General features: G+C 36.5%; 2 protein-coding genes across 18 annotated transcripts in view; one reads left to right on the forward strand and one right to left on the reverse strand.

The window, feature by feature from the left end:
* The window catches only part of ptprk (protein tyrosine phosphatase receptor type K), a 206,385-nt gene that overhangs the window by 27,847 nt on the left and 165,767 nt on the right, over nt 1-12,771 (reverse strand). For 8 of the 17 annotated variants that reach the window (XM_049478680.1, XM_049478698.1, XM_049478744.1 and 5 more), the window contains 4 exons: nt 7,688-7,717; nt 5,458-5,618; nt 2,584-2,619; nt 1,301-1,312 (listed from right to left, as the gene is read on the reverse strand). In XM_049478680.1, the coding sequence (XP_049334637.1) occupies nt 1,301-1,312; nt 2,584-2,619; nt 5,458-5,618; nt 7,688-7,717 (239 nt within the window). The remainder of the gene's footprint in view (nt 1-1,300; nt 1,313-2,583; nt 2,620-5,457; nt 5,619-7,687; nt 7,718-12,771) is intronic. The other 9 variants (XM_049478774.1, XM_049478720.1, XM_049478785.1 and 6 more) reach the window with 5 other exon arrangements.
* LOC125801710 (uncharacterized) lies at nt 10,506-12,730 on the forward strand. The gene is made up of 2 exons (XM_049478806.1): nt 10,506-10,953; nt 11,606-12,730. Exons 1-2 carry the CDS (start codon nt 10,539-10,541, stop codon nt 12,604-12,606), a joined length of 1,416 nt encoding a protein of 471 aa, XP_049334763.1. The 5' UTR covers nt 10,506-10,538; the 3' UTR covers nt 12,607-12,730.

Genomic DNA, 12,771 nt, shown 5'->3' on the forward strand with positions numbered 1-12,771 from the left:
CGGTGAGTGACGTCTACAGCACATGCTACAACCAAAACTAAATCAAGTGGTCCATTTACCACAACGATGCCAAGAACAAGCAACAAAAATGTTCACATATTTACTCACATAAGTGAAAAAAAAAATCATATACAAAACACAATACAAATGGTTTTGATTTAACTGCTTTTATCTAGCCATGAGTAGAGCTAAAAATAGGCTTTTCACAGCCAATTATCCACTATATGTAGAGAAGGACTAAGGGCAACTAAGGAAATACAGAATTTTAAAGACAATAGTGTTAATACTAATAACCAATAATTTAACTCTTTTGCATATAAAGTGCAGTAAGAGTAATACAGTTTAACATTTCTCAGCTTGTGGCTTTACAGGTGAAATTCAACAAATTCTAATATCATACTAAACTTAATTTATTTCAATCAGTGAATTATATAGATCAATATAGAATTATATAGGTTCCTTACACACATATGCTATATATATATATATATATATATATATATATATATATATATATATATATACATATATGTATATATATATTTTTTTTTTTCAAGTGTTTATTTCTTTTTTTGTTGATTATTATGCTTGCAGCCAGCAAAAACCCAAAAGTCAATATCTTAGCAAAAGTAGTTAAATATTGCACATTCATGGTGTCACACTCTCACTGTTTTTATGCTTTTAAATAGCCCCCATGCTGGTTCAATAAGCTGCTCAATCATGGGGAAGTCAGTTGGAGTTACCCTCCATAATGACAGTCCACATCTATCAGGAATTTGTTTTTACAGCATTTCATGCATCTCTCTGCTCACAAGCTGTATGGAGATGCAGATTTCATTTTCCAGCAGGACTTGGGACCTGCCAACACTGCAAAAGTACCAATACCTGATTTAAAAAACACAGTAACACCATAACAATAACACAGTATCAATGCAGACGAGTTGAAGGCCAATATCAAAGAAACCTGGGCGTCCATAACACCTCACTACTGCCACAGGCTGACCGCTTCCATGCCAAAGCACATCAATGTAGTAATTCATTGAGTGAATATATATATATACACTGTACATACTTTTCCGTAGGCACACATTTTTGTATTAACATCATTTTTTTAATTGGTCTTATATAATATTGTAGTTTTCTGAGATACTGACTTTTGGGTTTTCATTGTCTGCATACCATAATTGTCAACTACTCCAGTTTTTTGTGTTAAATCACAACTTACACACCCAGCCAATCACAACACACAACTCTAGCCAGTTCGCCTGTTCTCAGCAACATTCGCTTTGGTCATACTTACCAGTGATGGGCACTAGCAGGTCAGCATGGGAAAAAGAGAGTCATTTTAGGAAACATTCACAATAAACTGAAAATCCAGCATCTACACAACACACTACACACTACACAAACACTCACACTACACACACTTAGACACAGGTTTGTCGAGGGTACATACACAGACCAGAACAGTGATTTATTTCAATTAATTCCCTTTTAATACTCATTTTATTTAAAAACAAACAAACTAACTAAACTAAACTTTTTTTTAAATAAATCAAATTATTAGTATTATTATCAAGTGTATTATTGTGATTATACCACAGTTCCATTATCGCTGTTTATTAAAAGATTTTGAGTTAAAGAAGAGAAAAAAATATTATCTGTTTGGATCTAAAACTTTCTAAGTTAAAATAGTTTAATTGCTGCTCTGCGTGCACTGAAAGCGCTACGTGGTTGCTAGGTTACATGTATGTGGCAGAGCAATACATGGAGAGCTTTGGTTACAGTGCATTACCGGCTGATAATGTCACTCACAGAGAGCCTCTCAGCCAATCACATTGCAGGGTCGGAACTAACTGTGGTATAATTCTCAACTTATGGTGTCAATCAGATATAGATTTATCACAGTGTATCAATGTATTTTTACAATCCTATTCATAAGAAGTCAGTATGTTTATATTAATAGGTATGACTAATATTAGATTAAATGTAGGTATTGTGATATTCTAAACTGAGGTAAAGCTACAGTCACTTATTAGGGTTGAATCTGTTTGTTTTTATTCAACCAGCATTTTTTATATCTTGTATAACTTATTAGTAGTAGCACAATTAACACAGTATTTCTCAAACATATAAAAAACAGAACAAAAATCGGACATTCACACACAATTACACAATTGAACTAGGACCACCTGTTCACAGAAAGTGTCCTTTTTTCAACATGAAGCACATGGCAGATTATTCCAAATGCCCCACTGTGAATATATTAAATGTAGCTATACATGTATTTATTTAATTCTTTAATTAAACATGAATTTAAAAGTGTTTGACACACTGCAAACTTCCATTCTGAAAAGACTCTTTCTGTGGACACACAGACTAATGGGTGAAACACAGACATATGATGGGAACTGCTGTCCAGGGGTGTTCAATTCTGTTCACTACATTCACTCCAATAATCCACAATAGATAATGAACGTGTTAATTAATAAGCTTAATTAAGAGAGGAACTGTACAGCTGTGTTTTTTTGAGTGAACACCCCTGACATGGGAATGGGGGTCTGGGGTCGAGACGAGCCTCACCTAGCACCGCTGTGGGCACGAGGGGGTCGTTGGGCACTGCAGCAAAACAGTTTAAATAGAGAGTTTAAACAGAGAGCATTTCACTTGCTTATTACATTTGTTACACTTTCACTTTCTGACATAATCTGTATTCAGCAGCTGTTGTTGTTTTACACTGTGCAAAACTTTGATGATTAATAACTCAACGGAAATGCACCAAAATCACTTTTTTTTTTTTGCTTTACATTGACTTCCATTGAATGTGTAAAAAAAAAAAAAAAAAAAAAAAAAAATTCTTCTGTAAAGTTGCTATTCGAGACATACAGGGTTTGGGAGGGTTGTGTGTCGTTTATTAACCCTTTCAGATCCTGCGTTAATTACAATGGACATCATCTAGTTCCTTTTTATTCAACTGTTTTGTTGCACAGAACATTGAATTGAGACCTGTTGTCCATCAGAATAGATCATAAACCAGCCAATGAAACAGTAGTTTAGACCCCCCCCCCCCCCCACTACACTGGACAAAAAAAACAAAAACAAAATAATAATAATAATAATAATAATAATAAAAAAAACATAAATAAATAAAATAAAATAAAATAAAAAGTAATTAGGGCATGTCAGTACTACAGAACAAATGAGGCAAAGTAACACAAGATCATTTTTACTAGTTTTTTGTGATTTACAACACTTATTATCATGTTTAGGAATAAAATTTTTTTTGGTTAATTTAATTCATTTTAATACAGACTTTATATTAGAGTAGTACTTTTATTCTGTATGCATTCTTATATTTTTTTTTCGTTTTTTTCTTATACATAATTCTGGTCTGAAAGGGTTAAAACACAAGGTTTAATATACAAGTTATATAGAGTACCGCTTTTTACCTACTCCCCCAAAAACCACACTTCTAAAACCTAGTAAGGCCTAAGAAAATGATCAGTTTAGTGCTTCATTATGCTAAACCAGGTCAGACAAGCAGTCCTATGCTTTGGCTTTTAACTTTCCAAATCATACTATTTTTCAAATTCTATTTACTCTATATTTAGCTGCATCTGTTCTAATCATATACCGCATAGTTTCACACTCAAAATGCTTTAAAATTACTTTAAATGACATTCTAACATGCCTTAATCTTTTGCACAGTACAGTACTGTACAGTTTTAACACCTGTACCCAAATCTGCGAGTTTTACTGGCAGCTCCACGTGCATATTTGTGTGGGTGCACACTGTGTTTTACATGCTGCATTGCTGGATGAGTAATACAGTGAATACTGATAACTCATCTTTCATCATTAAAAGCGTATCTGCAGAGAATAGAGCAGGCCTACGTAGTCAAATTACGGTTGCAAATTCTGGTAAAGATCTGGCAAGCTGAGTTATTGTGCAGACTGTTCTGCTTTAATGCAACTTACAGTCTAAAGATCTACCAGATAAGAGACTGAAGGAGACTAAAGAAGACTTCAGAAGGCATTAACATTTACCTGTAAATCGTACAGCTGTGAGAACTAAGGAACTGAGGGGTGAACCCTCATACAGACCCACATTATATCTTTAATATGAATTGCTAAGACCAACCAGGCTTAGTTCATTGGTCTCAAACCCTGCTCCTGGATTGGATATTTTCCCACAATCTTTGGAATAGGGCTGGGCAAAATTACTACATACTTACATCTTGTAGTGCTTCAAAAAATGGCAATTTTTGACATGATATGATATTGTTGCTGTCCAATGAAAAAAAGAGTATATCCATTTTTGTTGATTTGTAGTTTACTACATAATTTGAACAGACAAACTGTCCCTTACACTGTGCCAAAATTCCTTTTTGAACAGACCAATAGGAATACTTTAAAATGACCTAAAATAAACTCTTCACACATTGACTTCCATTGAAAGTTTAGAAGGTTTTTTCTCTCTCCTGTAAAGTTGCTGTTTTGGAGATACTTGCTTTTCATTGGACAGTGACGATATGATATAATCATAAGAGTATAATGTTACAGTAACTGTACATCATACGTTTAAATGCTAAATATCTAACAGTGAACCTATTTAAAAAAATTACAAATGGTGGCATTTCACTGACGCAGTAAACTGCACTGGATTATTGATTATTAAATTATTGGAAATAATTTCAAATGATGTCACCCTTTAATTACGATGTTTGTGCGTTAAAGTTTTTACAAGACTGAACTCTGCTGACTGTCGTCCCTCCAGAAACCGAACCATTTCCACACAAACGACCCAAAGATGTTCATTTTTTTGGAATTAAATCATACACAGATGGTAACCTACATAGAAAGTATGATAATGACAATGTGATATTTGATATAAAAGACTGTTATAATAATTACAAATATTTATTAATAATATATTGCCCAGCCCTACTTTGGATCCAATCCCTCTCTCTCTCTCTCTCTATAAATTTAAGGTAGCTTTATTGTCATGACTGTAATGGCAACAATAGAAAAAAAAATCTCTGTATATCCTATAAAGATATATGCAATATTTAACTGGTACACATAAACGTTCAATTAAGCCATGATCAACAGTATATTACTGTTTGTTAGACATCACAAGGTCACATTTGGAAAACGTTAAATCGATTGTAGAGGCACTATGGATGATAATTTGAGAGCACGATTCCCTTACGAAAAAAAAAAATAGCTTTAGTCATTCTAGTGTTAAAGACTGCATAAAGGTATTTTTTTTTAGAAGTAGGGTTGGATTGCACTGATTTAATCTATTTAACCCATGTTTGTGAAACCAGTGTTAGAGGAACTAGCATTACATCTTAGCTACAAAGAATCAGAGTCGAAGAGTCATAATATTACCAACAATTTCTAAATGTAAAATGTATCAATGGGAATCAATGTACTGATAAAGTCTGCACTCACATCGATTGTTGAAGGTGTGGGAGTCCATGAAGGTGACGGACATGGGGTCCTCGGCGTGGAGAGTGCTTTGCTCAGCGTAACTGCGATCCATAGCGTTCACCATGTGAGTCATCTCCTGCCTGGTGTTTCCAATGGCGTCCTTACGTTTCTTTGCCAGTTTCCTGACGAATCAACCAAAGAATATAAACCGTTACACCACGCTTCTCCTCAACCCCAAAACAACACTCAGCAGACCCCTCTCAAATGCACCAGAACATTACGCCAGGACACAGGAGAAAGAGAGAGAGGAGAGAAAAAGAAAGAGAGAGAGTGGCGTTCCATGGTAAAGGAGAACGTTCAGGAACCCCTTGAGGAAACGTGTGCAGACATTTACAGAGTCCCAGGTTGTGTTACATGGAAAGATGAAGGCACTACACAACATCATGCTCAAGGATCCACCAGGCAGGGAGAGTGAAACTTGCTTTAATAACCGTAAAACACACAACTCGTCTTACCGCCAGATCTCCAACCTGGATCCCAGTGCACCCCAACAAAACTGACAAACATGGATCTGTACTGTCAATATCACTGTTAACTAGCATCACTTCATACCTCAGTAATTAACGATAACCACTTAAAACCATTATTTTTTACATCATCTAAAAGAGTCAGATGACCTTTACTCTAGAGAATGTTTTGTTTCACTGATAAAATTACCGTTTTTCAGGGTAAGAGGTATTCCTATGACAGTGACAATACATGTACTAAACAAACTTAAGACTTAGAAAAGTCTATGTTCAACACAAATTGAACTTTTAAGTTTAGAAATGGCAGATGACTGTATTTCTGTTGTGCAACAAAAAAAAGCACTCTGCAATTTCTTTGCTTGTACAGCTTACTAAGGTTTAAGGACCTTGAGAGTAATGCAGATAGAAGTGTAAATAGAAATGTTTGACAGGTTGATAAACTCATAACGATTGGTTGGTTGGTTGGTTGGTTGGTGAAACACAGGATGACGTATCAGGTGATGAAGTGACTGATGAGTGGAAACGAGGGATGATGGTGACTGGACACAGTTAAACTTTCAGTAGGGTCTGTAGGGCTCATTTAAACTTTTGAGGGTGATTATAAGGGTGATTACAGACTGGTTTGTATTTTTGGAGGGTGATTATAAGGCTAACGTTAACTCTTAGGGGTGATTATAGACTGGTTTTAACACTTAGAGGGTGATTATAGACTGGTTTTAACGCGTCAAGGGTGATTATAGACTGGTTTTAACATGTGGAGGGTAATAAGAGGGCTGATTTTAACTTCTGGTGGGTCATTGTAACGGGTTTTAATTTTTGAAGGGTGATTATTGGGCTAATTCTAACTTCTGGAGCATGATTACAGACTGATTTTAACTCGTGGACGGTGATTACAGGGAAAATTTTAACTTCTGGTGGTGATCATAGACTGGTGATAACACTTGAAGGGTGATTATAGGGCTAATTTTAACTTATGGGGTGATAACATTTGGATAATGAGTATAGGGCTAATTTTAACTTCTGGGGTGACTATAGACTGGCATTACCTTTTGTAGGAAATAAACTTCATTCTACTGAAAGTGAAGAAGGTTTTATCTCGCGCCTGTAAAATCGCTGTTTTGGAGATACTTGTTGGACGTGATTAAAAATAACTTGTCTGTGATGTTTATGGGGCTGATGTGAACTGTTTAGGAGGTTCGCAGGGTGACTTGTACTCTCTCCTAACATTCAGTTTTATACAGTTTTATACGTCTGGAAGCAAGGGAATAGTATAAAATAATACTTTTGTGTTTTTTTATTTGAGACTTCAGAAAATTAGCACCACCACCACCCGGTCACCGGTATGAATGGATAAGTGTGTGAAGGCATTAGAGATGAATGGCAAGGATGCCTAACTGACACACACACACACATACACACATGCATGCATACGTAAAAAAAAAAAGAAAACTAAAAAGGAAATTAAAAATGAAATACAGACACAAGTGCAGCATTCTTTTTTCAAATAACACAGCGCTTTGGATCATGGCTGATAGCACAGAGCATGTTGGAGCTGGTAAAGAATGGCAGAGTGTGTGTTTGACCTAAGCGGTTTGTGTGTTTTCACTTGAAAAAAGGATACTGCATCTTTAAAACACTAACAAGACTACCCAGAGACAAAGACCAACAACCCGTCTACTGGTTTTGGTTGTCTTTATCCTTTTTTTTTTTTTTTTTTTACTTACAGGTAATATGAGTAAGAATAGTAGGTCCTCCTGGCAAGCAAACAAGAAACAGCACAAACAGAACGAAGAAATAGTGGTCAATGCAGAATCGGAATCCAACAGAAGCAGCAAAACTGTGCCAGTCAGCAGATCTTAACTCTATTTTAGTTATCTGCAGTTTGTCTTCTGTCTATTTGTGTTTTATAACTTAATAAACATAAGCCTATTTTTAATTGTGATCATTTGCATGCAATCTCTGCAATTAAACTTCTAAAAAAAATAAATAAAGAAAATAAAGAAACAAACAAACAGAAAACAAACAAACAAGAACATCACAGCATGCAAAGCTGAACACTACAATCATTTCTAATTTCAGTGTCTGGGTGCAGACTACCTAGGCTTAAACATATCATAAAACAAAGAAAACTAGCGTAAAGCAAAGATAAGCACCAGCAACTTGCAAAATGCCAGCAAGAATTTTATATTAATGCAAAAGAAAATGTACAACAACTGTAAATATGCATAAACAAATCCAATCAGTAAGCAGCAGGAATCCTGAAAGAGCAAACATCATCATCGACCACCTTTTTAAAGATGCAGTATCTCCCAAAGGCACCAACTTCTGATTTATCAGAAATAAAACAGCCATATGTGAGCCACTTGTGCACTCCTGACATTATTTGGTCATAATTAAAAGTGACAGTGAATGAAGAGTAATAGAAGAGTTATCGAAGAATAATAATATTTAAAACATTTCCTACACAAAAGAAATGAAAAAAAAAAAAATACAAATAAAAAATCTGGGAAAATTAAAGAAGTCATGAATGTGTTTCAAAGTTGCACAAAAATGGTAGCTATGGTTTATGGGAGGAGGATGGTGGATGGTCAGGAAATTTACGTATTACAAGATTACTAGCTTTTTCATTCTGACTGTTGCTTCTGACTGGAATAATCCATACGCAGGAGTATGGGAGTTTTATTTTTAAAACACAGTTTCAATATGAGTTTCTACAATTTAGCGTACAACGCCTTAGGTCATAGGTAGTAAACTTCAGAAGCACAAATTAGTATTACTACCATTAAATACAATTCAGGTGATAAAATAACCAGCTATCAGTGATGTGCAAACAAATCCCAAAGAAATATAACACACAAATAGAACACTAAAGAAGTTCAAATCAGCCCAAAAGTGGCATTATAATTAGATTTCCAATAATTCTTGTTCCTTCTGAGATGTTTTTAAATAAATGCAGTTCTCATTTTGTTTTCAGTTCTCTCATAACTGATCCTGAATCAGTGCTGTTCTCTGTGAGATGAGTATGTTTCAGTTCTGTTGTCTGTGAGCTGATCCTGAATTAGTGCCATTCTACATAAGCTTTTGCTTAATCATTGCTGTTCTGTGCGAGCTGATCTTGATGTTTCAGTACTGTTCTCTGTAAGCTAATGCTGAATCAGTGCTATTCTCTGTGAGCTGATGCTGAATCAGTGCTGATCCTGAATCAGTGCTGTTCTCTGTGAGAAGATTATGGATCAGTGCTGTTTTCTGTGGGCTGATCCTAAATCAGTGATGTTCTGAGTGAGCTGGTCCTGAATTAGTGCTGTTCTAAGTGAGCTGATCTAAAATCAGTGCTGTTCTATGTGAGCTGTTCTGAATCAGTGCTGTTCTTTGTGAGCTTTTGATGAATCAGTGATGTTCTAAGTGAGCTGATCCTGAATCAGTGCTGTTCTAAGTGAGCTGATCTAAAATCAGTGCTGTTCTAAGTGAGCTGATCTAAAATCAGTGCTGTTCTATGTGAGCTGTTCTGAATCAGTGCTGTTTTATGTGAGCTCTTGTTGAATCAGTGATGTTCTAAGTGAGCTGATCCTGAATCAGTGCTGTTCTATGTGAGCTGATCCTGAATCAGTGCGCTGACGATCAATGCTGGTTTCTGTAAGCTGATCCTGAATCAAAACAATTCTCTGCGAGCTGATCCTGAATCAGCAGTGTACTTTTTGAACAGACACTTCAACATTGCTGTTATTTTTTTGGGCTGATCTTGTTCTTAAATCTATTTGGGTTGCTCCTCAACCAGTACTAATCTCTCTGACCCAGAGGGTGTGCTGTTCTTTTTTTTTTGGCTGATTCTTGACCACTACGAATGTCTTTGAGCTGATCCTGGATACTGCATGTTTTTATCTTTTAGCTGCTCTTTGATCACTGAGTTGATCCCGGATCAGCACATTTCTCTTAAAATGTTTTTGCGCTGATTTTGAAACAATGTGATTCTCTCTAAACTGATTTTAGACCAGTGATGTTCTTGTGGAGCTTATCCTGAATTAGTTTTGTGAATTTAGTAAATATCATGATTCATCTATTATGGTCTTTGAGGACGTTTTCAATGAGGCATCTGGATGCTATGTCAGAGTAAGTTACATGTGGAAAGCTATGTTATGTATATATTCACAGAACTCTGAGTGAACTATTTAATAATCAATTAAACAATCTTTGTGCTGTTAAGGTTAGGTAAAGATTTAATTAAGCCAATCTGGGTAGATTACAAATAAAAAAATGATGAAATTACCTTACAAAATACCACTACATATCGAATCAGTTTGAAGCACAGTGAATTATTACTTCTCTAATAGATAAATAAGTATATTAATAACTAACAGCCTAGGTCACATGACCTTAAGATATTATTATTTTTTTATTATTCCTTTTTGGTCCTCTTTGCAGGGCATGGATCATATTTTTGGAAATTCAACAAGCGAGAATACATTTTAATCCGCTCCAGCAGGGATAAGAGAATAGGCCCTTTTCACACTTCCGCATTCTTTCATCCGGAAGCAGCCGTGAACGGGTAACGCTAGTTCCGGTAAACAGTAAACAGTGATGGCAGAGTCCAAGAACAAGAGCTTTTGCAGTGTACCTAGGTGTTCAAACTCAAAACAAAAACAACCGTATCTTCGTTTCCATAGTTTTCCGGCTGATGTTGAGCAGAAGAAAAAATGGGTGCGTGCGATTAGGAGAGATGAGGGGACGAACTTTGTGATTCGGCGGGGAAGTACCTTTGTGTGTAGCATGCATTTCACTGCTGCAGACTACGCAGAAGGAAGCCCGCGACTGAAAGCTGGTGTTGTTCCCACTCGGTTTCAGTGGAACAGTTTTAATGTTCCCCCTCAAAGGCCGTCAGCATTTGAGAGAGCAAGCTCCCGGCGTGGAGTACCGTGTCCACTGGAGTCGGAGGCTGTGGAACACCCTAGCATTTTCGCTAATGACCATGACTACGCAGCTCGCCCTCCTGCCGGTATGTATACGTGATCACATACTTTACCCACCTAATTGCTATTCAGAATAAGCTGGTTAAACTAGTAAGACAATTTTTTCAGTTGAGTTTGATGGTTCAAGTGGGTTACAAGCATGATAATTCTGACCAAGATACACATCCAGTATGACCAACCCTGACTATTCTGCACATAACCAAAGACAAATGCAACATACACTCTGCTTGTCAAGAGCTGGTTAACAAGCTATCTTACCAGTATAGGGTATGTTCTACCCTGCTTTTCAACTAGTTTGACCATAAAAGAGCAGCTTGGACCATAAGAAACCAGCTACCAGCAGAAACTGACGATTTCAACAGGGAGCAGTTAAAAAAAAAAAAAAAAGCTTACGTGACATTCTTCAGGACTAATCTGTTTTATTGGGCATATTCATTTTTCAAAGTACTAATATCACCCATTTACAATGCTGATATAGAGGATGAAATATTGGAATATATCCAGATCAATTTAGTTTTAAACTTGCATATGTTCTTTAATTTTATATTATTAAGCATGATAGCAAAACATTTGCTCCAGCTGTTTTATTTTTTATTAATGCCACATAGGTGCATTTAATTATGCCATGTAAAGTACTGTAATGTAACACAATAATAATGATGTTCATATATTTTGTAGGTGCGTTGGATGATGCCCTGCAATACATTGAAGAGCTGGAGGACAGGTTGCAGAAAACATCAAAGGGGTCATCAAGCATCCTGAGCAGATTTTGTGTTTCTGATGAGACCATCAGGTACTACACCAGATTTCCTTCTCAGCAAGTGTTTGAGATTTTTTGGGAGTCCATTGCTCCATCTGCCACACATCTAATCTACTGGACAAAGGCCCAAAGAAGGGGAGAAGCAGCAATCCCAACACCAAGCCCTGCACGGAAGATCCACCTCCTAGATGAATTGTTTATCTATTGCCTTCGTGTCGCTGCTGGACTGAAGGAGCAGGTGATTGCTGACATCTGTGGAGTAAGCATAGCTACAGTCAGCAGAATAATTATTACATGGGCAAATTACCTGTTTTTTGTGCTGGGTTCAGTACCCATTTGGATGTCCAGGCAACAAGTAATTGACTCCATGCCAGAGAAATTTAGACAGTACAGTCCAAAACTGAGAGTCATACTTGACTGCACAGAAATTCGCTGCGAGAGCGCCACCTCTCTGACACTTCACTCTGAGACCTTCTCCAACTACAAGAACACAACTACATTTAAAGGTCTACTTGGCGTAGCGCCATGCGGTGCAGTGACATTCATTTCCAGCCTCTTCACAGGTTCGATTTCTGACAAAGAGATCACAAGACAGTCAGGAATCCTGGAACTGCTGGAACCAGAAGATGAGATCATGGCAGACAAGGGTTTCATCATCGAGGATATGCTGGCAACTAAAGGTGCAAGACTAATCATCCCACCATTCAAACATGGAAAACAGTTCAGCAAAAAGGACTGTGAACAAACACAGGCAATTGCCCGCCTCAGGATCCTTGTGGAAAGAGTGATTCGCAGGGTTAAGGAAAACCATATTTGGGATTCTACTGTGCCCCTTAGCCTGGCTGGAAGCATCAATCAGATCTGGCATAATTGCTGTTTTATGGTGAATTACCAGGGACCAATGTTCCTTGATCCATGAGTGAATGATTTGAAGAATGAACATACATACTTGTTCATATCCATTTAATATTTTTTAATCAGTTTCATGATGTAACATGTTTGTCTATGTAGCTCAAAAAGGTCCTACATGCAATTTAAAAAATCAAAACTATAATTATTTTTGCCCAAAACAATGACATACTGA

Source organism: Astyanax mexicanus, chromosome 1 (assembly GCF_023375975.1).
Source record: "Astyanax mexicanus isolate ESR-SI-001 chromosome 1, AstMex3_surface, whole genome shotgun sequence".
Lineage (NCBI taxonomy): Eukaryota > Metazoa > Chordata > Actinopteri > Characiformes > Acestrorhamphidae > Astyanax > Astyanax mexicanus.

Excerpts from the sequence above, each read along its gene's own strand:
- LOC125801710 (XM_049478806.1), top strand. The coding sequence starts at position 10,539 with ATGGCAGAGTCCAAGAACAAGAGCTTTTGCAGTGTACCTAGGTGTTCA. Across the intron at positions 10,954-11,605 it reads CGCAGCTCGCCCTCCTGCCG|GTGCGTTGGATGATGCCCTG; the intron begins GTATGTATACGT and ends TATATTTTGTAG.